The sequence below is a fragment of the Mus caroli genome, chromosome X (genome assembly GCF_900094665.2).
Source record: "Mus caroli chromosome X, CAROLI_EIJ_v1.1, whole genome shotgun sequence".
Taxonomy (NCBI): Eukaryota; Metazoa; Chordata; class Mammalia; order Rodentia; family Muridae; genus Mus; species Mus caroli.
Window position 1 is genome coordinate 147,992,600 of NC_034589.1, and position 25,322 is coordinate 148,017,921.

The 25,322-nt window shown below is 36.6% G+C and overlaps 1 protein-coding gene across 6 annotated transcripts in view; it reads left to right on the plus strand.

Annotated features, from left to right (window-relative positions):
• The window catches only part of Bclaf3 (BCLAF1 and THRAP3 family member 3), a 60,863-nt gene that overhangs the window by 14,284 nt on the left and 21,257 nt on the right, over window positions 1-25,322 (plus strand). For 3 of the 6 annotated variants that reach the window (XM_029473527.1, XM_021153480.1, XM_029473525.1), the window contains 9 exons: window positions 2,565-2,641; window positions 5,903-6,496; window positions 7,452-8,102; window positions 9,483-9,658; window positions 11,455-11,569; window positions 12,508-12,571; window positions 14,008-14,123; window positions 20,809-20,923; window positions 22,304-22,399. In XM_029473527.1, coding sequence (XP_029329387.1) covers window positions 2,601-2,641; window positions 5,903-6,496; window positions 7,452-8,102; window positions 9,483-9,658; window positions 11,455-11,569; window positions 12,508-12,571; window positions 14,008-14,123; window positions 20,809-20,923; window positions 22,304-22,399 — 1,968 coding nt within the window. In that variant the 5' untranslated portion in view covers window positions 2,565-2,600. Of the gene's footprint in view, window positions 1-2,564; window positions 2,642-5,902; window positions 6,497-7,451; window positions 8,103-9,482; window positions 9,659-11,454; window positions 11,570-12,507; window positions 12,572-14,007; window positions 14,124-20,808; window positions 21,751-22,303; window positions 22,400-25,322 lie in introns of all 6 variants that reach the window. The other 3 variants (XM_029473528.1, XM_029473526.1, XR_003835725.1) reach the window with 2 other exon arrangements.

A 25,322-nucleotide genomic window follows, 5' to 3' on the forward strand; every position in this document is an offset into this window, starting at 1 on the left:
TGTGCACACATGTACATGTGGAAGCCAGAAGATGAGTTACTTTACCGTATTTTTTTTTGTGACATGAACTTGGAGATGGTCGTTTCAGCTAGACTAGTAAGCAAGCCCCTGAACTTTTTATCTCTCTTGTCTCCAGTGCTGAGATTACAGACTTGCACAACCGTACCTGGCTTTTACATAAGGGCTGGAGATTTTGAGCACAAGTCTTCCTGGCTGATGAGCACACATTTCAGCTATTCCTCCTCAGCCTCATTTGTTTTGAGTTGGTTTCTCAAGGGTCTGGACTGTGCTAAGTAGGCTAGCGGCCTGCCTATTTCTATCTCCTTAGGACTGGGATTACAATTGTACACCATGGACCTATCTTTACAACCCCTTTCTGTGTTTTTGTTTGTTTTCCTTGGCAAAAATGCATGGTCATAACTTTCAGATCTGTTTCTTTTCCTTACCCGTTCCCTTCTGTTTTCTTTCTAAATTTAACAAAATATTTAGTAATGAAGATCTAATCATGAGACAGAGCAACACAATAAGTTTGTCAGAGTACCAAAAAGGAGTTGAATACAAATTATATTTATGATATTTATAATATAATGAAGATTACTTGTCCACACATTGTTAGACCACAGGATTCTTACCTGGTACAAGTCTTAGATTTTATTGTTACCTGGGTTTTAAGTATTAAAAAGGTTCTTTATACATTTCTTTTAAAACTTAGTCTCATGTTAGTTTAAGTTATAGAATGTTAACATTTCAGGAATAGTTGGCCAAGGTATGAAAACTTCAAAATGACTTCTAATAGGGAAACTATCTTAGTACAAGCAAGAAAGGCAGAAGGAACTGAAGATAGAGTCAACAGTCTTTCTATGTTAACCTTGTTATTTCAGTTTGAAATATAAAAGGTTTCTGGTCCCCTAAAGTGCTGTGGGACATGAGACCTGGGGGTTAGAGAATGAACCAGTGGTGCAGGGGACCCAGAATTGCTGTTGCACCTAGCCTACTTCACATTTTATTTTACCGGACAGCTATCTAGTAGTAGATAACCTGTAGGTTAGTGAAGACATTAAGGGGAGTCAAACCTTCAAGGCCCCTCGTTTCCTTAACCTGTGATAGCCCAGGTTCATTCTGAGCAAGTCTGTCTTAAGTAGAGTGTAGAAGATCGGAGGGAGTGATAGTTGGATTAATTCGTGGACAGGCTTGGAGGTTATCTCCCTCAGGTTCTGGGTTCCTTGGAGGGATTTGTAGTTTTTCCATCATTGTATATTCCATGTAACTCCAGTGGCCTCCTGTAAGGACTATAGCTAGTGTCTTGGGATTCAGTTTATAGCTCTTACAGAGACCAAAGTTATACCATAAGGTTATAAGCTTTTGTTCATGAAGAACGGAAGGAAAGTCTGACTGGATACATGGTCAGTCCAGGAATGGCTTAAAGATAATCTAACAACTCCATCTACCTATGTAAAATCTCACAATTTTACAAGAAAGCCTTGGCGAATGGCTGAGTGTTTGACAATTCTCATATCTAGTCGAAGAAGTGAAATAAGAATGCTGTAACGTTAGTGGTAGAGACCACAAAGGGTTTGGGTTGTAGATAATGGCAGAGATAATAGGCAGGAAGACTACAGGCTGTAAGTGAATGATTAGAAGGTGGCAGTATCTGTGGAAGAGACTATGTTTTGGATCTGAAGATCTACTGATTAATTAGGCTTAGGGTAAAGTGTTTGCTTATTATTACTTGAGTTTAGGCCCTCAGCCATCTAAATAAAAGCCAGGTATAATGATACATGTTAGGAAAACCAGAAATGGGGGGAAGATAACCAAGACATGGATTTCAGCAGCTAGATGGCTAGTCAGTCTAGATGAAAAGATGCACTCCAGGACAGTTCGAGACCTTACTGTAGAAAGCGAGAGAAGACGACACCTGAGGTCAGGCCCTGACTCATTCCATGCTTATACACACAAAAATGAACTTGCTGTTGGATTTCCATGCTAACAAACAAGGTAAAAATACACTCAGTGTTACCCCAGAATCACTTTTCCTCAACAGTGTTTTTAAGATAGTGGTGGCAGGAGAGAGTGAAAGCCTCGGCCCCTCCACTGCTCAGATCCAGCTGCTTGGAAAATGCTGCAGAAAGGCAATTTCAGGACAAGTCAGGGTGGATAGCACGCTTTATACATTTATAGACCATAAAATGTTCATAGGGCTGAGGTGGGCTTTTCCCAGCTGCAGAGATGTTGTCACTCTGGAGTAGTTTTTTCCTGTTTTTTTTTTTTTTGTTTGTTTGTTTATATATACTGTTTTATTTTTTAGTATTGGTGTGATAGCAAAACTAGAGATATGTACATATCTCAGAAGTAGCCTAAGATTATAAATAAAAACAAATCTAAAAAATGACAAACATACTGGGTGTGTTTAATTCTAGCACTTAGTGGTACAAAGGCAAGTTGAACTTACAGAATAATTAAGCTTTCTCTTGGCAATCACCAGGTTTTAAAGCATACTACAGGTGCTTTTTTTTTTTTTTAAACGAACAAACAAACAAACATGCTAATGCTGTATTTTTTTGCAGTGTAAAAAGTGGATCAGGCAGCTCATATGCTAAAGGATGGCACGGTCAAGATCCAGATCCCCCAGGTGGAAACAAAGGTGAGGAGTCCCATGCTTTTCCTACTTAGCTTGGATTTAGAAATCACCGTTACTGCTCAAGCCTCCATAAGCTCACTGGACCTGGCTGCTCATAGTACTCGATTAATCATGGTAATGGTAGTATTTGTAGATTTGAGGAGCTGATAAATTTGTTTAATTGGGGCTAGAATTACTTTATAATAAAAACGAATGCAGTGACCACATCCAGAATGAGAAATGTCTTTGAGGTTACTTTTTTAAGCTATTAGGAGCTTTACAACTTTGGCAAAAAAGCGGTTTTGAATAGCTCAATTTTAGTTCAACTCTCATTTGTTTTCTTTGGTAGGTGGTATCAGTACTATAGTTTACATAATTAGACTAGAATAGTTCCACCAGTTTATTGTACATTCGATGCATCCCAGTTCTGGGACACAAGAGTGAGTATCCCATCTTCCATGGCCTTAGCAAGCACACAGACTGGCTGGGGAGAGGAGGCGACTCTGATACAGTGGGGAAAGTGCTTCTGACAGGGGCAAAGCACTCGGCATCTCTAGGGAGAGAAGAATTCATTCTGTTTTACGACCAATAAGGCTCAGACTGACATAAAGGACTATTATTACATACAGGAAAGATTAAACCATGATTTTTATGTTAATATAGCTTGTTCCAATAATAGAGTGAATCATCAGTCAGTAATTTAGTTTTCATTTTATAAATGTCACAAAATCATGTTCAATTTGGGAGAAGTTTCAAAAAGAAAAGAAACTGTAAAGACAAAAAGACTGTATCACAAGGAAGATAACAGAATGTGCCTTATTTTAGCCTTCTTTTAGTGTGACTGTTAGAGTAATGGCCTCAGGGACTCTGCCAACGCTTAGTGCCTACTTTTCTAATTACTTATCAGTTTTTGTTTTTTTTGTTTTTGTTTTTGTTTTGTTTTTTGTTAAGAACTACAAAGAGTTTGGTACTTTGTTCCTACTTAGAAGTCAATATACTAGTTTGCTACAAGACACTTCCATGTTAGAGACATTTTCTCTACCTTCTAAGAACCCACGAGGGCCAGTGCTCTAGAGTAGCTATCTGGGTAGATGATGCAAATTTGTCACAGGTTCTGGGGTTTTGACACAGCTGAAGCACTTGAGTCACTTGGAGTAAGCATTATCTTATTATCATGGGCAGCAAACAAGTAAGCCCTCTCTCTATCCATGAGGGAGACCTGATCTCTGTTTCCAAGGCTGTTCCCTGGGGGACCAAAGTTGCCAGTGCCTCCACTCATAAGGCATGCAAAACTCTAGAGACTAGAGAATTATCTCCTAACCTTTAGGAGAATTGGAAATGTTAATAACCTTTATAACAAAAGTTTCTGGAAGTGAGTACTACATAACAAGACATAAAACAATGTCAGCAGTTTTAAAAGTGAATTAAGGGCTAAAGTTAGATCTTGAATGTTTCATCCTGTCTGGGAAACTTCTGCCTCTGACTCCCAGGTTCTCTGCTTAGCAGTGAAAAGAGATGAAATCTTGAGGAATTACTCAGAGACTCTAGTTGTTTCCCCTCCTGAGATGAGATAAACCATGAAGATGGCAGAGTTTCTGCTTCTGATAAGTAATATTTGGCAACTCTAGGCGACAATATTGCCAAGTCCATGTAAATGGTACTGGAGAAGATAGATGTGTTTCCTCTTTTGTGTGGAAGATACACATTTGTCATTAGAAAAAAAAAAGATTCATTCATAATTGAAGCTTCTTAGAGCAGATAATTTTTTGTTTTTCGAGACAGGGTTTCTCTGTATAGCCCTGGCTGTCCTGGAACTCACTCTGTAGACCAGGTTGGCCTTGAGCTCAGAAATCCGCCTGCCTCTACCTCCCAAGGGCAGGTAAATTTTTAAAATGGCCAGGGTATTCTTTTCTTACTGATTTGGAGACATTAAGCCCTAAAGGATGTGGACAGGTCACATGGGGGTTCTCACTCAGATGCAAAAGTGAGTTTCTTTCCTTTTTTTATTCCCTTTGAGGAAGGGTTTCACTGGCTGACCTGGTATTTAGTATATAGACTACGCTAGATTCAAACTAAGAGATCTGTCTGCCTGTGCCTCACAAGTACCAGGAATAAAGGTGTGAGTTACCATACCCCCACCCCTCCCTTATTTTTAAGGCTGAGTAACTTAGAGAGTTGTCCATGGATGTGGGAGTCTTCTCAGTAGGAATACAGGTCTACATTTTGGCAATATTAAGTTATAGAAAAGATAGATACAGAAGAGCTATATAATACTGTCCCCTAGAGAGCATTAGAGCTGCATTAAAACATACTTTGACTAGAGTCCTAAGTTATTTCAACAGCACATATTTCAGTTGATATGTAAGGGAGGAGATTTTGGAAAGAACAGCAGTTCATGTTAGAAGTATTTATGGAGGGATAGGCATAGTAGTGCACACTTGTTTTCCCAGCATTTTGTTGCTGGAGGCAAAAAGATTGTGTTAAGTATAAGGTCAGACTTGTCAACAGAGATACTCCCAGTCAAACCAGCTTGGGTTGTAAAGTGGGACTCTTCTTATTTTTCTTAGAAAAAAACCCCTGTTGTATGGAGGCATAGTATAGAAATTGATGTCCTATGTCTCTCTCATTTATTTCTTCCCTGCCCATGGTACCTGGTAAGTGTCTTCTTTGGTAAAGCCTTGAGGGAGAGAACAGCCAGTTGGAAACACTATAAAAACATTTTTTGGTGTTTGAATTGTAGCATCATTGTCTTAGAATGTAATTTCAGAGGTCATCTTTAGTTTTCTTCACACTTTCAACATATTTTTAAAATTTATTTATTTACATCAGATTCTGCCCCCTCACAGAGACCATCCCCATCCCCTCCCCTTCTGCATATTTTTTCTTACTTTACTCATGCTTGTTTCTCAGTTAGCTATTGAACCTGAGGTAAGCTTTTCTTGATTGGCACTTTGAAGGTACTACATCTACTTTTGCTATCAGTAGTCTTTCAAAAACAAGGCTCTGCTTACTACCTGATCTGGTCCTCCTCTAATATCATATGTATATTTAACCCACTTTGATGTGTTCATAGAATACATCAGTAAGGATGACAAGAGTATGGTTGTCAGGTAGGACAAAAGAATCATTAACCCATCTCCCTCACACCAGTATACAAGTCCAAGTGCATAGAAAACAAATTCCTAGATTTACCTTGAGGGGGATGGTAGTAGAATTCTAGGAAAGTATTTTAAAACAGTTAGTTGTCTCAAAGTGAACTAAACTTCTCTCTGCTTGTTTACATAGGTCATTATCACCACAATCTAGAAATTTTGAATACCATGAGGAAAGACATTTCCATGGGCACTATGACCCTGAATATAGAAATGATCAACAAAGACCCTTTACTTGGAGAATGGATGATGAAAAACATGGACAAAATAAACCAAGGATTCCCCCTCGGGTGAATTCATATCATCGGTCTTATGTAAATAGATCACCTTCTCCAAATGTAAAACCTGTTGAAAAATTTGATACATATAAGCCTCACCAAGAATATTTTCCTGGAAGAGGAGATGATGACAGAAGATCTCAGTATATGTCCACATACACAGAAAGTGTAGCAACCTACATGGAGCACGAAAGGGATTGTTATATCCCTACAGTGCAAGGAAGGTATACTCCTGATGATCACAGAGGTAGAGGAAGTGGGAGAGGAGAGAAGCCACCTCAGATGTCACTGGGGAAGCCACCTCAGATGTCACTGGCAGATTCGTTGAGATTTAAAGAGAAATGGCATGAAGATGAATTGAGACACCAGAGGGTGCAAGAAGAAAGCTACCCTCAGTCACCCAGAAGAGGCTCAGAAGACTTTGGCACAAGGAACTCTTTTCAGAAGAGGTACAGGAAATCATTAAGTCTGGGGAATTTGGCATAAAGCCTCCAGTAATAAAGTTACTTTTACATTGAATATCATAATTTTTTATCTCAAAATATAAAATAATTTATATTTTGAGTAATTTATGTGGATAGCTAGAATGTGTTTTTGTTTGTTTGTTTGGTTGGTTGTTGTTTTTTGAGAGGGGGTTTTTCCTGTGTAGCCCTGGCTGTCCTGGAACTCACTCTGTAGACCAGGCTAGCCTTGAACTTAGAAATCTGTTTGCCTTTGTCTCTGGAGTGCTGGGATTAAAGGTATGCTCCAGAATGTTTTTAAAAGATGTTGCTTTTAAACTTCCATGCCCCTCTTACTGAGTTCACATGAGGTTGTCTTGCCATTGCATGATGTATTTTAAGGCCAGTCTGCTCATTATTCTAGACATCAAAAGTTTTACTTCTGTATATTGCAAATGTAAACTTCTTTTTTTAATATACAAAGTTTAATCATTTATTAATAACAAGACTTTTTTTAAAAAATGGAAGTATAAATTCAACTTCTATCATTTCAGTTAACTTCAAATTATCCTTTCCAAATTAAAACAATATACCAAACAAGACAAGTGATATATTTAAATCCAAGACTTCTATTAAGTTAGAAATGAGTAAATCATGAAATAAAAATTCTTAACACTAAGATTCTACTTATTACACATATGAGAAAAAAAGAATGCGAGTCCTGTGAATGTCCTGTTTACTGGTGTGATGCATGGGGTCTTTTTTTTTTTCCAAGACAGGGTTTCTCTGTGTAGCCCTGGCTGTCCTGGAACTCACTTTGTAGACCAGGCTGGCCTCGAACTCAGAAATCCGCCTGCCTCTGCCTCCCAAGTGCTGGGATTAAAGGCGTGCGCCACCACGTCCAGCTACATGGGGTCTTTTATGGTACAAACTCTGCCACATAAACTTCTTTATGTCAATACAGGTATCCCGAGGATCATGATTTCAGAAAGTATGGCTACACATCAAAAAGACCTCCAGATGCAGCAAGGTATGAAAATAGAGATCCAGCCAGAATCCCAAAGTGGAAGCCTGAGCATTCTTTTCTACCTTTCCAAGAGAAGAAAGAAGAGTGGAGCTTTGGAGCCCAAAGTCACAGATATACTGAGAGAGAATACCCAGAGAGAAGTTCGACAACCAGAGTATCCTACGACTACCGTCACAAACATCATAAGCTCTCAGCTAGCGAGCAGGACTTTCCTGATGGGAGATTTCAGAAGTACTTAAAGGAAGAAGACAGAAAATACAGTTCTCTAAAAGTTCCTGGAAATAGAGAGTTAGATTGTTTCAGTACTACAAGAGGAAGAGAAATTGAGAATGAGCAAATCGATGGACCTTTTAATCTCTACAACAAAAACTGTGTTTCCTATAATCATACAAATACAAAGGATGCTGATTTGGAGCCTTGCAATGACAAATGGAAGAAAAAAAATAATAAAGAAGATTGCAGAAAAGAGAATGCATCTTTTAGTAAACAGTTTGATACAAGCCCAAAACCTGAAGAGAAATGCTATTCACTTATCAAGAAGAAACCACTTACTGTCAAAGTAGACAGGAACAAGACGGACACATTTAGGTATTAGCTTTTTAAGAAATATTAATAGATTTTTACACCTTAATTTGCAGCTTCCAAGATGAAGTTTATATTATTGGCTAGAGTATATTACATGTTCAAAAGATTACCAATAATTTCCTCCAAAGTCCTGGAATGAAGATAAATTATGAAGTTAGTAATAGGTGATGATCTTGTGTCTTCTGGTTCCCATATCTTATCTCCAAGTAATTCTTGGGTATGGGCATTTCAAGGACTTGGTAATCTTTAAGAAGTTATGTGTTTTTATACTGCCAGGTTTTTGTTTGTCTTTTTAAATCCAGGCATACACTAAGGAGAATTCAGCTTTTGTTCTTTTTTTGGTGTTTTGTTTTGTTTTGTTTTGAGATAGGGTCTCACTATGTAGCTCTGGTTGTCCCCTATGTAGACCAGGCTGCCCTCAAACTCTCAAAGATCAATCTGCTGCTGCCTCCTAAGTGCTGGGATTAAAGTCATGAGACACTCACCAGGCTAGCATCTATTCTTTATGCAGCTTCTCAGGCTGTCCTTTGCTGCTTGTGACACTCATAGACTCTTTTAGCAGGAAGAGATCTTAGCAGGTTCTTATTTTGTAGAGAAAAGTTAGGTTTGAGACACGAATAGAGTTCAAATGCTCATGTCTTGTTGGGATCCCAGGAGACATGATTTGATGTAATTCCTACTGTGATTTCAGCATGACTTCAGTTTGACTAGATTATTCTTCAAGATAGAAGGAATGAGACTGTAGTGTTTCTGTGTTTGGCTGAGGTAAGAATGCTAGTGCACATGTGCCATGGCAGGTATATAGCGGTCAGAGGACCTCTTTTGGGGGACAGTTTTAGGGAGTTGTTTTCTTTCCTTCCACCATGGGTTCTAGGAACCAGGCTTCCATGGCAGGTTCTTTCTTGTACCTGCTAAACTGTCTTGCTGTTCCACAGTTAATTTCTAAATAGATTTAGTTTCAAAACATTATTCTAAGCTTCTCATTGCTTTTGGTGAGAATTTTAATAGTTAAGATTTTTAGGTTTTGTAATAGCTTTTAAAGTATGGTGGTATTTCAGAGTGGCTGATTAAAATGTTTTGACAATAATAAAGTAGAAAATAGTCTGATTTTTTTTATATTAGGTGACTTTAATGCCTTATGTGTTTGAAGGTAAAATTCACTTAGAATTGTAATTATTGTTATTTGAAAAGAGCTCAGAACCATTTATCTATACTTATTTTCCATTCATGGTTTATTAGTTTTATAACATGTAATTTTAGTGCCTAAATTATGGCAGAATAATTAAATCTTTTTAATATTTAGCTATCTTAGTATTAACAAATTCCTTCCTTGGCAAAATAGCAAAAATTACAAATTTAATTAAATATTTGAAATTATTTTAGGTCTACTTCTAGATATTCTGCAGAGAGACAGATATCACATGATTTGGTTGCTATTGGCAAAACAAGTGACAATTTTCATCCAGTATTTCAACATCTTGACTCGACTCAGAATCCTGAAAATAAACCTACTGAAGAATTTGCTCAGGAAATCATAACACTAATCCACAAAGTTAAAGGTTGGTATGTTTTACACAAACATTAAATATAGCATAAAAATAATGTACCAACTTTTCCCAAGATACAAGTACCTTTGATGTAGCTTAATTGTAATTAATATTCCATTTTAAGTAGGTCATAAATTAGGAAATCTGTTGGAGAGTGTACCAGACATTCACTCAAGACTAGTTTTTCTTTTTATGTATTTTCAATAACTTCCTGCTTTCAAATGCTAGTAGATTACAAAAAAATAGTCAGAAAATGATCAGACAACTCCAAATGACAGACATTAAAAGCCTAATAAAGGAGGAAGAAGCAACAAAAACAGGTATACATCCTAGACATTGCAGAAGTCTAGGTTATTTTGTGACATTAGCAACACTTCCCCAAGGCCTTTCTAGGACTTTATGCTATAAGCTTGTTCATGTATAATCAGTTGATGATTCCATTCTTTATGACATCAAAAAGCTAAATGAGGGCTTTAAAGATTTGCGTTACAAAGTGTCCATTGGAAAATCAGTGATGTAAAACAATTCTTCCTAGTAGTACTGTAAATTATTATAAGCAAGGGATTCTTAAGAATGTCAAATTTTTATTTGATTTAATTTTTACCTTAATAAGACATTTTTGATTTTTGAGACAGGGTTTCTCTGTGTAGTCATAGCTATTGCGTAACTTCCTCTGTAGACCAGGCTGGCTTGGAACTCAGAACTTAGAGATCTGCCTACCTCTGCCTCCTAAGTTCTGGGATTAAAGGTATGCATCACCACCACCTGACTATGAAACATATTTCTAAAATAATTATTTGGGCTAAAGAGATGGCTCAGCAGTTAAGAGTACTGGCCCTAGATTCAGTTCCCAGTACCTCCATGGCTGCTCACAGACTTCTGTAGCGCCAGTTCTAGACCTCTTTTGGACACTTTGTGCACAAGTCACACACTTAGTGCACAGACAAAACACTTACGCACATAAGTAAAATATATTTAAAAAATAATTATTTTCTCTCCTATCCCTTAAGTGAAGGAAACCAGGTAGATGGGAGCTAAAGGTTTAGCTCAATATTAAAGCTCTTTTCCAAGAATGGGTAAGGCCCTGAGTTTGATCCCCTAAACCTTAATTTTGAATATGAAAAAGTACAGTTTGTCAGCAACAGTTTACCCTCTCAACGCCATCTCTTTTTATCCAAAGAGTATAGTTTTCAGAAAGTATGGTAGTATTACAGAAAAACAAGAGAGTGTCCCAGAATGGGACTAGTGAATTAGGAGAGAAGATTGCTTGTATAATATTTGGATGGGTTGAGTGTATGTATTCTTTCTGTACTACTATTAAAAGCTTGTAGTATAGCTGATTTTAGAATGTCTTTATGAACTGAAGTTAATGCAAAAATGAAGTGGTGTTGGAAGGTACTCTGTGGTATTTAAGCATAACTTAATTCAGCATTCATTCAGAGATTAGAGTGATTAAATTGTTAATTGATTTAATTTTCACTGTTGAACTATAGAGTATCTTCCAAACTTTCTAGAGTATGGTCTTCCCATGAAGAAGAATGATTCTCACTTTAACAATTTCTTCTAGACAAGAAAGCAAATGTGGCAGATAGGAAGAAAATCCTTGACTTCATAAGTCAACTCTTGTTTGGGTTTGGGAAGGCATGTGAGCATTATAAGTTAATATACAAATAGTTTGGGTCATATTTCTTTTCAAAGGAGAACAGTTTGGATTATTTTGATGGTCCTTTCTTGATGTTGAGTTTTATAGAATCTTTTAAGGGCATTCAGTTTTACATTGACATGGAACTATTTGTTTCCTTTTTCAGCAGATAGTTTTGTAACACCTGATATTACTCTAAATGAACGTTTCTCAAGAATAAAAAACAAACAGGATGCAGATTTCAATCAAATGAAATCAAATTCAGATCCAGAATTTCACAGGTAATGATTAATTACTGTCTTTTCACTTACCTCATAAGAATAGTCCTCAGAAGAGAGTCCAGCTTTCTGAGCTTGCTTTTCTTCTGAGCTTGGTATAGAATCCAGAAGTGTATTTTGTACATACCAAAAGCAATCTAAACAGCTGTTGGGCCAGTACACATCATTGACTTAACACTGTTTGAATGTGTGGGCCTTTGAAAAAAAAGATTTACCTGCTTTGATTCTGCTATGTCTGTAGTAGTTGTCACAAATGATTGTTCTGAGGTCTGATGAAAACATGCATGCCTTCTGTTGGTACTTGTCTGAGCAGGTGGTGCACCCTGTATGGAATACTGAGATGAATCAATGTTATAATTTTTTTTAAAGATTTATTTATTTATTACATGTAAGTACACTGTAGCTGTCTTCAGACACACCAGAAGAGGGAGTCAGATTTCGTTACCGATGGTTGTGAACCACCATGTGGTTGCTGGGATTTGAACTCCGGACCTTTGGAAGAGCAGTCGGGTGCTCTTTCCCACTGAGCCATCTCACCAGTCCTCAATGTTATAATTTTATCCATCACCAAAATTGAGTTTGAGGTCACACTAGTGATTGGAGAACCACCAAGACTTCCCTACAATGTGCCCATAGGGTATGTATGGCTTAGTAGACTGCCATGTAGGTGAAAGCCTATCAGGGCACATGGCATTAGTCCCAACACTTGGGAAACGGGCAGGCAGATACCTGAATTTAAGGGAGTGAGTTTCAAAACAGCCATGGCTACATTAGAAAGACCCTATCTTAAAAAACAAAAGAAATGAAAAGCCACCTGACAGCAGGTTGTTTTGGCTTTTTCTAAGACCTACTGGTTTATTTCTAATTCTATCCTGTAGTAAAAGAATCAGTGTATAACATAATTAGCATAATTATTTAATTATGTGCCTTTATTATTTTAGGCGAATAGATATGTCTTTGGATGATTTTCAGAATAAATATACTATGGTATATGAACCAGATAAGGTAAGTGAGTACAATTATTATTGGTATAGTAGTGGGAAAGGAGTTAAAGGTCTATAAAGAAAGGATGACATTCAGGAATATAAATTGAAAAAGTTCTCCAAGTGACTGATGGCAGTCCAGGATGGAGTGAGATGCTGAAAAGAACAAACTTTTTCTTTGAGAGGCATGGTTATTAAGCATAACAACTTTGAAAAGTTGATTTAAAATTACATTGAATATTCATCCCCAAACTTCTCAGAGTAAAGCTTATAGAAAATATGGTTGATAGCCAGCCATTTTGCAAATCTGGCATGTGGAATATACTTTTAATTGTATGTGGAAGCAATGCAAAGGAACTGTGGCATTTGGTGCTGCCTATCTGTTTGCTGTAGAATTTAGGAACGATTCTGTGGAATAAAAACTAGCAAAATAATGAAGCTAATACTAATTTGTTTTTCATTATCATTATATGTTTTCTACCCAATACTTCCCCTCCCACTCTCTATTTCTTTCATGACTAGAAAGACTTCTATGACTGATCAGGTTAGAAAACAAGTCTTTAAAAGCATGTCAACTTCTAAATGTATCACTAATTTTTCCTTTGAGAATTTTTCTGTGGTGAAGAGATTTTAATTTATTTCTGATAGACTATATAAATTATTTATGAAATAAAGATTCAATAAATATAGGTAGCTTAGTTTATTGAATAATGCTTTTGTAAAATTTCTAGTTATAGTTGATCTCCAGAAAATTTGAAGACTTAAAAAAATTCATAATCCCAGTTTGGCATGGTATATTTTAACAGTCTTTCAGATGCAATTCAGTATGCCAATAATCCATAGCATTTCTTTTATGTAAAAGTTCTAAATTCTCCCCATGGTCCTTTATAATTGATGTTTTTAAGTTTTAAAATTTTTAGTAAATGTTTTTCCATATTGACTTCCATAATTTATTATTTTTTATGGCTGTATAGTTTTGTTTGATTTATTTGCCATAACATCCTGCATCATTCTTTTTTCCCCTTAAATTATTTTCACATTTAAGTTGTTTCATTTTTGTTATTTTCAGTATTTTTAAAGAGGCAACCTTTTCTTTGGGATAAAATCTTGGAAGTAGGATTCTTGGATTAGTATAAGAGCTTTTCTGATTCTGAACCATGGTGGCCCACACCCTTAATCCCTATAGTTGGGAGGCAGAAGCTGGCAGATTTCTGTGGTTCAAGACTAGCCTGGTCTACATAGTCATGCTCAGGGTCGTCAAAGCTACACATAGAAAAACCCTGTCTCCAAAAACAAACAAAATAGAACTTCAATTGTGTCTCAGAATACTTTTATCAGTTATACTACTATTAGCTGCATGGGTATAAAATAATTAAGAACAGTAAGTTTCTTGTTAGAAATTGTCTTTGTGCTACTAACAGTAATGTGAATAGTTTGTCTTCTGTCAAAATTCCTCAGACTCTGGTCAAAGTAATAGAACCAAATGATCTACGACATGACATTGAGAGAAGGAGAAAAGAGCGATTACAGAATGAAGATGAGAATATTTTTCACATGGCTAGTCCTACAGAGAGGTAATCAGTAAATGAAAAACATCCTGCTATCTGGGAGCTTTTGGTTTTAGTAGTTTTTACATTTTTTGTGCTTAATTTTTGCCCGAGTGTTCAGATTTGTTTTATGTGTTTTTAAAATGTTTCAGTTATTCAGTGGTTACAGGAAGCTTTTTCTACACATTAAAAATGGAGTGGGTGAATATTTGAAGTCTTTTAATTCTAGAGATGAAGAATATACCAACTGTTTGAATATTAGCAGGAGCTATGACCAGCAACCTTTATGGGCTATTTGAATCAAGCAGTTTGAAAGTAATAGGTTTAGACACTTAGATTCTGACTTATGAGTACAAAATTTTTTGATGTCAGTACAGTTCTCTTTGGGAATTCTTGAGTCTATGAAGTAGACAGTTGCAGTAGAACAAGTGATATGTTTGGTGGCACACACCTTTAATCCTAGCACTGTAGAGGGAGAGGCAGGTAGATCTGTGTAGTGAGGCCTTGTCTCAAAAACAAGACAAGACAAAACACAGAAAAGAAACAGCAGAGGGAGACCTCAATTTGGATCTCATTGACTCTGCCCATTTACAAATTGTCAATAAATTTTACGAATCTTTAGAATTTTCTCCATAGTATAGTGATAAGACCATCTTATTATACAGGGGCAGCTATACTCTTAAGTCACTGGTATCTTAGCAGAAGTTATAAAGAGATCATCGCCATATCATTGTTAAATTCAACCTCGTAACTCTTTCCAGGGGTCTTTAGTCATGTAGATTGAGCCTAGTCTACCTGTAGTTCTGAGAACTAGTAGAAGGTATGATTGTGTGAAGGCAGAGGATTATGAGGAATAATTGAATGAGGCAGACTGTCGAGTTTGGGCCAGGGGTCTTTGTGTCCCTCAGAAACAGGACTATGAGTAGGAAGGGACAGTGCTAATTGTTCTTCTATAACCTTTAGATCAACTTTTTAAGACATTTTAAGTATTTGACTAGATAATTTTAAGTCAACTCCAAACTTGATTAACCTTACCCAAAATACATGGAGCTTGTTTTAACTGGAATTTATTTTGACAGTAAGTTTGGAATTGATTAAAAGATAGTGAAGTTGTGTTTTGCATATAAAACAATTGGAAAATGCAAAATTTTTGTCTTTTCCTGGGTAAAAGTCACCAATTTCCTAATATTATATGCTTAACACATAGTGTCACTTGTGTTCAGTGACAAGATGTCTAATGTGTTTTTCTTAGTTGAGAAAGCTTTTGAAACACAGTATACCAAGAAACAGGATTTTTTTCAATATTTACAATGATAACTGTAAATGTCCCAAGGCAGATCCTTGCCCTTTGAGATGATAGATCTTGAATGCTGGCATACTACTTGGGTTTGATGCCCAGCTCTAAGAATCCTAGCTATGTGGATGATTTGGGGTAGGTTACCTAGCCTCTGTTTCCTCATCTGAGAAATAGGAATGAGAACTATGCTTACATCATACTGCTGATCAGGATTAAGTAAAATATAGCTGGTTAGCATTAAGTTTATGAATGTTAGCTTTGAGGATGGTATTACAGCATGAAACATGAGAATTTAAAAACGTTTTCAGTATTCTTTGCCATCAAATTCACACATTGTAAGTAAGCAATTGAGTTGTTTTTACTATATTCACAGAGTTGTATAAGAACCACTTATCCCAAAAAATATTTTGTCACTCCAGAAGAAAACAGTGTACCCAGCTGTGACCCCCCCCCATTTTTCTTTTTCCCTTCCCTGGCAACCACTGTTATACATTTTGTTTCTATGGATTGCCTGTTTTTGACACTTTATATAAATGCAATAATACAATGTTTGGCTTTTTGTGACGGGATTTCTTATTTTACGTAGCATGTATTAAAAGCTTATTCATGCTAGAAATCAAGGATTTCTTTTATGACTAAATAATGCTCCACTGTATGAATGTGTCATATGTTGTTTATCTATTTATCAGTTGATGGACTTTTGGTTTGTTTCCACTTTTTGGTTATTGTGAATAAATAGTGCTGTGAACATTTGTGTGCAAGTTTTTGTGTGGTCATGTCTTCATTTTTATTAAGTATATACTTACATGTAGAATTGATGAGATAGGTGGTTATTGCCAAACTGTTTTCCAACATGACTACATCATTTTATCCTATCAGCAATGTATGAGAGGTTCAGGTCCATGTCTTTACCTGTGAGGTTCTTTCTGTTTTTTGTTGTTGTTGTTGTTGTTTTTGCTTTTTGTTTTTTAAAATGATACCAGGGCTGGGGAGATGGCTCAGTGGGTAAAGGTGCCTGCTGTCAAGCCTGACAATTTGAACTTGAGTTCATTTTCTGGAACCCATATGGAAGAAGAGAGCTGAATCTCACATGCAGTTCTCTGACTTTCACCTGTTCATCTTGACAGGGACATCCACACACTTGCACATCTATGCAAATATACACTCTTTAAATAAAAATGAAATTTAGAAATTTTAAATGATGTAGAACTGTTCCATCTTTGACTCAGTTCAATTTCCTTATTGAAGTTTACCCTTTTATCTTAGAAATGAAGTTTGCCCAGTTGATCTCCTTTTTACATAAGTAAATTTCAGCATGTAGTTTCTAGAGAAATTCAGATAAAGCATAATGTCACAAATCATAGGATTTAGTGATTTCCTTTTATGGGATTTCCATTAAAATGTAAGTTATTTGAAGGCTATCTGTGTTTGCTCAGTGCTATATTCCAGTATCTTGAATTCAGTCCATATTTGTTGAATGTGTGATGACTTTACAGAGCCACAGATGGGGCAGATGATACTTTAGCTATAATGCATTTCTATTTGGAGTACTATTCCTTTCTGTTTTGGGATCTTTTGCCAGCAAGCTTAATTCTTAGGCATTCCATCCGATGTCTAAGGCAGTTCTCTATTAGCTCCTCATTGTGATCAGTATCTTACCTGATTTCTCCCAAGTCTTATGCTGTTTACAAAGACTATTCTTTCTTCTAACCAGTGTTACTAAGTCCCCTACAATGTAATTGAGATGCGGTTTATATATATATATGGGCTGTGTATAATTTTTTAAGATTTATTTATTATTATACATAAATTCACTGTAGCTGTCTTCAGACACCCCAGAAGAGGGCATCAGATCTCATCATTATGGGTGGTTGTGAGGCACCATGTGGTTGCTGGGATTTGAACTCAGGACCTTTGGAAGAGCAGTCAGTGCCCTCACCAGCCCCAGGCTGTGTATAATTTAAAAGCTTAAAAATTTTATCAGTGACCTTAAAAAGGACATTAAACTACCAAAAATTTATCAGTAGGGAATTTAGGGAAAAGATAGTTTATACAAAATGAAGTTGAACTTCATAGAGTTCTTTTCGTATATACGACAGATATGTATGTGTTTATTTTCTTCTTGTAAAGCTGCAGTTCTATGCATTGGAGATACAGTGAAAAACTACACAAAGCTCTTGACTGCTTAGTACTTAGGATTTAATGGTAGGAGAAAGAAAATGTCGGTGTAGTAATGGTGAAAAATTAAGGTAGAAGTGGAAATTCAGCAGGAAGAGTGACTTGTGTGATAGGGTTTTACGATTTTAGTGGGCATATGAATTCACTGAAGGAGTCAGCCAACTACATTATCTGAGCGTATATACAGTACAGCGAACTAAATGCAAAGATCTTAAGCAGAAACATGTTTTCTTCTTGAACTTCTAAGGACTATAATTAGATCTAGTGGGTATCCCAATGGTATAAAGGGGAGATGGCTCAGTGGGCAGAGCGCTTGCTGAATAAGCCTGTACTAGATTAGGTCCCCAGAATAATCCTTTTTGGAGATTGGAAGGCAGAGATAATATAACAACTGGAGGCTATGGACTAGCCTAGACAATATAACAACTGGAGGCTTGTGGACTAGCGTGACGGACACAGCAGTGGACAAACAAGAGACCTGGTTTCTAACAAGGGGGAAAGTGAAGAATGACATCCTAAGTCGTCATCTGACTTTCATATGTGCCCTGTGGCACATGTGTGTCTATACCTAGATAGAGACAGGCAAGAAGAGTGCATAACATATACAAAAGGATAAAAGTTTGTAGATGACGCCAAATCATATGAAGACAAGTTTACAGTGAGTAGAATTAGGAACATTTGAGGTTCTAACCAAAGAAAAGTCATAATCTTTGAATTTTAAAAGGATTAGCATGGCCTTGGGGACTGTAAGAGTTACAGAAAAAAGCCACTGTTTTCATTCTATGGCCTATTTCACTTTAATAATGGTTTTAATTTCATCCATGTTGTGACATATGTCAATGTTTATTTCCTTAAAAAGAACTTTGAGGCTGAATAGACTACATTGTTTTTACCTGGTTTTATGTGGATGTTTGTACGTTTTCCACCTTTTGCTTTTTATAAGTGGTGCTATTAGGAACACGGAGTGTGACTTTTTTTTTTTATTGTAGCCTTTTCTACTGAGTATAAGATAACATTTCATTGTGGCTTTGATTTGTATTTCCCTAATGAGTAATGATGAACATTTTTTTCATATGCTTATTGGTATATATATATATATATATATATATATATACACATATATATATATATACACACACACACACACACACACACACATATATGTTTTATGTGGAGAAATTTTTGTTCAAATCCTTTTTTCATTTTATAATCAAGTTAATGTTTTTACTGCTAAGGTATGAGAATTTAAGAGTTTTGTTTTTGTTTTGAAACAGGGTTTCATTATATACTTGGCTGGCCTAGAACTCACCAAACTAAAGAAATCTGTTTTCGTTTGACTCTGAAGTGCTTAGTATGAGGCCTGAGGCGCCACATCTAGATAATATTTTTTTACTATTCAGGCCAGTGAGCTGGTTCAGTGGGTAAAGGCACCAAACCTGACAGCCTGAGTTGAATTCCTGGGACCTACATGGTAGAAGGAAAATCCTGACTCCAGCATATTTTCTCCTGAATTTTATATGTGTGCTTTGGCTCCATATAATAAATAAAATATAATAACATGTTAAGAGTTTTTTATGTATTCTAGATACTACAGGCTGAGCGTTACTGGGAATTTTTGTGACCAGAGTTAATTCAGATTTGAGATTATTTGGAATACTTGCATTTATATAATGAGCTATTGGGAGGATGGACCCCAGAACTAAACATGAAACTCATTTATCTTATTCATACACAGAAGGAAATTTTATAAAATATTTTAGTGTATCTGTTTTGACTGACTTGTGTGATCAGGTGTAGAATTTTTCATTATTTATTTTTTTAAGAATTTTTCTTTATATTTGTGCTTAGAAGACTTCAGATTTTGGAACATTTCACATTTCAGATTTTCATATTAGAGATGCTTAACCTGTATTCCTTTATTAGATGTGTTTTGCAAAGCAAATTTTAAAAACATAAGGCATTTGTAATTTTGCTAGATAGAAATGATCGCTTTTAATATTTAATCTATTTTTGACTTTATCTTTTTTATAGGCATCTATGTGTACTTTTTAAGTACTGAAATTATCTTCAATGCATAGTATTACAATTGTACCTTGCTGTTTTGACTTAATATCACATCACAAAACATTTTGATAGGGCAGTAGGTTTTTGAACATTTTATAAACGCTGAACTCTTAGTCTGTATCAGGTTTTGGGGCCACAAATAAGGCAACTACAGTGGAATTCAAAACATTCCATTAAAACACAGAGGTATAAGTAGTAGTTACAAATAGACATAGGGCTTAGGACTTCTAAACGCTGTATATGTCATAGTAGGGATATCTATTCTACTTCAGAGGAGTTTAGGAAAATTTTTGGACAAGGTACAAATGGAGCCGAACTTTGAAGTTAATCTAAATGGAAGGAAATGACCACAGGAGGAATTGCAGGTACAAAGTTGTGGAATCAGGAAAGATCATGGTATGTGCTGGGAACTATATGTACACAGTTAATTATCTAAAGTTCAATGTATGTGTTTGGGGCTATTGGAAGAAAGCAGGTAGTACAGCCATAAAATAAAGAGCTAGGGCAAGAAGGACACGGGAAACCATCAGGAATACGGATTTTATCCCATACAAAATACCTGGGAAGTGCTGAAGCAGAGTAGTTGGCTCACTATGGAACAGGGCCAGCAAAAGACTAGAAAAGGTCGTAATTGCATTGTGGGGAGATATGACAAGGAAAGAATTGCCAAGGCCTATAGAAATGAGCCTTCTAGGATCTTCCTCGCCAGCAGACCTAATTGTCAGAGACTCTTGCTGTCATTGTCAGGAGCTAGGAGCCTGTCCTTTGCAGTATCAGAGCGCATAACTTTGCCAGTGAGGTGACCATGTTTTACCTTCCCTCTTATAAGGGAAGAGAAGATAATGAGATAGGCCAGGAGTCACTGATACTTCTGTCAAGTAGAATCTCAGGAATTGGGCGGGGGCAGGCAGTGATGCTTTTACTTGAGGGGGAAAAACTTCCATGTATCAGCCAGGAATCCTGTCATTGGACCTCAGATTGAGACCCCCTAGTACAAGGAATATCGTTTCCAGCTTAGTTAAATAATATTTGTTGAAAATGTCAGTCTTAATGACGATCCTTTATCATTTTAGTAGTGACAGAGCGTTGGGGTTTTACTCTTGTGCTGTATGTTTGAAGACTTTCTCCTTTTTAACTGATGTAAGTAACACGGTTCTTTTTTCCTTTTATTAGGAATCATCAGTCTTCCAGTTTTTCAAAGGTGAAGACTATTCGTGCTGATGGATTTCAAAAGCCTCCACATTTTATAAAATCAAATTTTAGAAAATTTATTCAGAAACCTTACATAGTAAGATTGGAGTTTCAAGTTTTTCATTTTTGTATATTCTTTATAAATATATCTATACTTTTCAAAGTGCTTGTAACTTCATTATGTGTTATAAGAGCATTGAGGCTTAAAGATTTTTATGATATAATGTAGCTCATCTCTTGATTTAATTGAAGTTCAATTTATTATAGTACTAATTTTCTTAAGCTGTTTTGGTAACAACTTAATTAAGATATAATTTATATACTCTAAAGTTAACTCATTTCAGGTGTATAATTTGGTGAGTTTTAGTAATTCTCCAAGATGTGTTAGAGTCATCACCATAGTCCAGTTGTTGGACTTGAGACAGGATTTCACTTTGTTGCTCAGGCTAAGCAGGGGAACTCACCATATATCCCAGGCTAGCCTCAAATTTGCAGCTCTCCTGCCTTCACCTTCTATGTGCTAAGATGACAGGCATGTGGCACCATGTCTGAATAGGATATTGTCATTACCCAGTAAAGATTCTCATGCCTTATGTTTAATTATTCCATGTTCCAACCGCCCACCAAACTACTAATTGCTCTATTTTAAAGATTTGCTTATAGAATGGATCATGATATAATAGCCAGCCGACAGCTCTTCTGTAAGTCATGACTAAATGATGGAAGCCAAAGTTAGTTTGTTACCTTATGCTAGAAGTAATATCCCATTACTTTACCATATGGTTATTACAAGAAGCAAGCTACTAGATCATACCCACAATCAAAGAGAAGGATCATTGATGGAGATAATTAGGAGCCATGTCAGCAGCTGCCTAGTACAATCTTCCCTCTGGCCAGACTCCACAGAAATGGATTAAGTAGAAGGTAATAAGATTGTTGGTTTTAGAAATAGGAAACTGGAGAATGGGTACCATCTTAATTGTTTCTGCGAGAGGATTTGGGTTCTCTGTAGTTAGAGTGCTAAGATAGCTATTTTTTCTTCTTTTTTTGGGCCTTCCCAAGCTATCATAAGAATATTACCTTCGATCAATTAAAGTCGATGTGTTGGGCTAACATGCCTACTGGCAGTGTGGAAAGTTGGTGGGTTTTTTGGGCAGTAGAAACCCTTTACTAAGTCCTGCTGGCAATGGGTTTCTTTCTTTCCAAGATACATACATGAGTAAATGATAGATTTATAGTCCACTTTCTAAAAGTCAACCATGGTGTTATACAGAGTGTTTTTTTTTTTACACTTCTCACAGGCATGAATGAAACGGGCCCCTCACAAACTAGCATGGGTCATATGAGAGAAGAAGTATGTAAGCTCCATGCTCCCTGGTCTGGGGTCTTAATCTTCAAAAATATGTCTTAAATGGTGAGACTAGTTTATAAAGTAACCCTTAAGGTATATTAACCCATATTAATACTTTCTGTTCAGAACTATACGATGCAGAGAAAAGATGCCATTGATCAGAAGATATTTAGAGTTGAGGAAAATCATCAAAACAGAAGAGGCTCTAAAGGATCTTTTAAGGTATTGAGTGTTGTTTTTCCATTTATATCTGACTGTGGGCTTATATATTGGAAATAATTGTGTCAGTACATTAAAAGTTATTTTTGTAGTCTTTTAAAAAGTTATAAACTACTGTTCCTAGTTTCTATAAATACTTCTAGAATTTATATTTAATAGTTACCAGTTTAATACTGACATGTTTCTTCAGGATTTGACTTTGAATTTCATTTTTACTAGTGGAACCCTGTTTTCAAATAGTAATGCACTTGCTTCTAGAAATTACAAAGGATTTAAGACTTAGTAGAGTAGAGGTAGATTCCATCTATAAACACGTGGGCTGGCTCACTTCTCAAACTCTTCTAGGCGGTTGCTTGAAAATGCAACTAGCCACAAGTGTATGAGAAGAGTGAATGAGGAAGGTTCATAGAATTGTTTGGAAAGGTTTACATAAGATTTGTGTATGTCTGACAAAACTAAACATTCCTCCCACCTCCAGCATACAATGTCAATATCAAAACCATAAATATGTACAGTCCTTTTATGCTTCCTATAGGATAGAATCTAGTTTTCATCATTCATACAATTAATATTTGCTATTTCATGGTAAGAAAACATGAAAGAACTGGCAGGAATAATTTTATTTAAGCATCTGTGAGTGTATATACATATGTACGGTATTGTAGAGAATATTTAATCAGTTTCCTCTATCCTGACTTTTATCATTCAGTTCTTTGATAAAAGATACACAACCTTTATATTTATAAGCTTTAAATAGCACTAGAGCTGGGCAGGTAACTACCCTCTATGCTATTAGAATCTACTTTCCCATCAGTAATCTCGAGTTAGAATTTACCATGTTCCATATGGGCTGCCCCAATTCCCTAGTCTCCATGGCTATGTTTTCATGATTCACCTACTCCATGGCAGTGTCCTCTTTTTCCACCTCCCTCCTCTCTCTGCCTCCTTCTCTTTTCTCCTCATTCACCTCAGCTCTCAAGCCTGGGAACCTTAATCCCTGCCTATGTCTTTTCGGCCCAGCTATTGGCTGTCACCCTCTTTTTTTAACCAGTAGGGGGTACTTGAGGGACAAGGTTACATACCATCATTTACCATTTCTGTAAGTGCAAATTCTCCCACTTGTCTTCCCCCTACTTTATGGCATTTTGTCCTGTGTTCCACAGGGTTTAACTAGGTTTGTATGTATGTCCTTGGGTTTGAAACTGTCCATTAGAACTTGATGGGTTCATCAGTGGCAAAACAGCTGGATATTATGCCTCCCCTGTTTCCAGCATCTGTAGTTTCAATAGTTGTACAGTGTGTGTAGGGCCTTAAGTCATCTTTACCACCTGTAGCTGACCAGTAGATGTGCTAGTTCATGATTGCCTTATTCCCCCAGGCCTATATAGTACCTTCTAGCATTGTGAAAACTATCCAGCAGGAAGCATTCAGCTCAATTCCAACTTGCTTTCTCTGTATCTGTCTACTTCTGTACACAACCAAGATGAATGGTAATAGCCCTGTATTATTTTGGAACCTCTGGAACATTCCTGATGGAGCCTTAACCACTATGGGAGTATCCCATACCTGGCACTAGGTGTTTTGTTTAGTGACCCTTACCTAACTTGCTTTTCTGTTGCTGTGAAAAAGCACTGACCAAAATCACCTTTTGGAGAAAAGAAGGTTTAAAGGTTACAATCATCAGGGCAGCCAAAGTAGGAACCTTGGAGGCAGGACCAAAACAGACAAAGGAGGAATGTCACTAACTGGCTTGCTTTCCATAGCTTTCTGAGGTTGCTTTCTTAAACAGTCTAGGACCACCTGCCCAGGGATGGCATTGTACAGGGAGATGGACCCTCCCACATCAAACTTTAATTAAGAAAACTCCCACTGACTCGCCATACTCCCATCTGATGGATATAGTTTTTCAACTAAGGTTCCATCCTTTCAGATGACCAGGTTGACAAAAAGCCCACCAGTACACATTTGTCCTTTTGTCAACTCTTCACACAAAAACATCAATCACTATTAAACTACGATCTTTCCTTTCTTATCTTTAAGATCTCATGTTAAATAGCACAATGTAAAATACACTCAAGTTTAAAAGTCCTTTAAGTGTAAAAGTTTCAAGTTGTCTTTGAAAATCTAGTCTCTTAACTATGAAATCAAAGTTAGTTAAATGCTTCTGATTTTTTTAAGTACTTCTTATTCCAAAAGGGAATAAAGAGTATAAAAAGCTCACTGGCCAGCATTTGGACCTCGTCACTGCCAACACAGAACTATTACTTCTAGGACTGGCATTGTCTAGCCTTGTGAAGTATCTGTCTTCAAACCCTTTATATATATATATATATATATATATATATATGTATATATATATACATATATATGTGTCAATTGGGGTACCACATAATAGGTGTTCAGGTGACTTTCATACCTCCATTTTCATGAGCATCCCTGTTACCTCAACTCTCCATACTCTCACCCCTCCCTGTTTGAAGTTTATTCCTAGTACTCCCCCTCTCCACTCTAATTTTGCCTGTATTCTGCTGTCTCCATTCCCTTACGGCAACATTGCCCACTGTCTACTTTCTGGTTTCCTGGATTCTATAGGTATTCCAAGTTAAACACCTAAAACTAAAGAGTTCAGGCCAGGATCTGCACAGAAGAGAGATCATGTACTGTTAGTCTTTCTGACCCTGGTTTACCTTGAATATATTTTTCTAGTTTCATCCATTTCCTGTTGCGGCCTGCCCACAGTCCACAACACGAACAATGGCAGTTCGAACTGAAAAGAGAGGAATCTAGACGGGGCGGAAGAAAGAATGGAGCCAAGACAACAAACGTTCTGATCAAGGCTCAATTTTACTATTTTCAGACACTCAGTTATAAAGGAAGGGGGAGGGAACCCAATATCCCGCCAAGTAACTCAGGGTCCAGTAGCAGG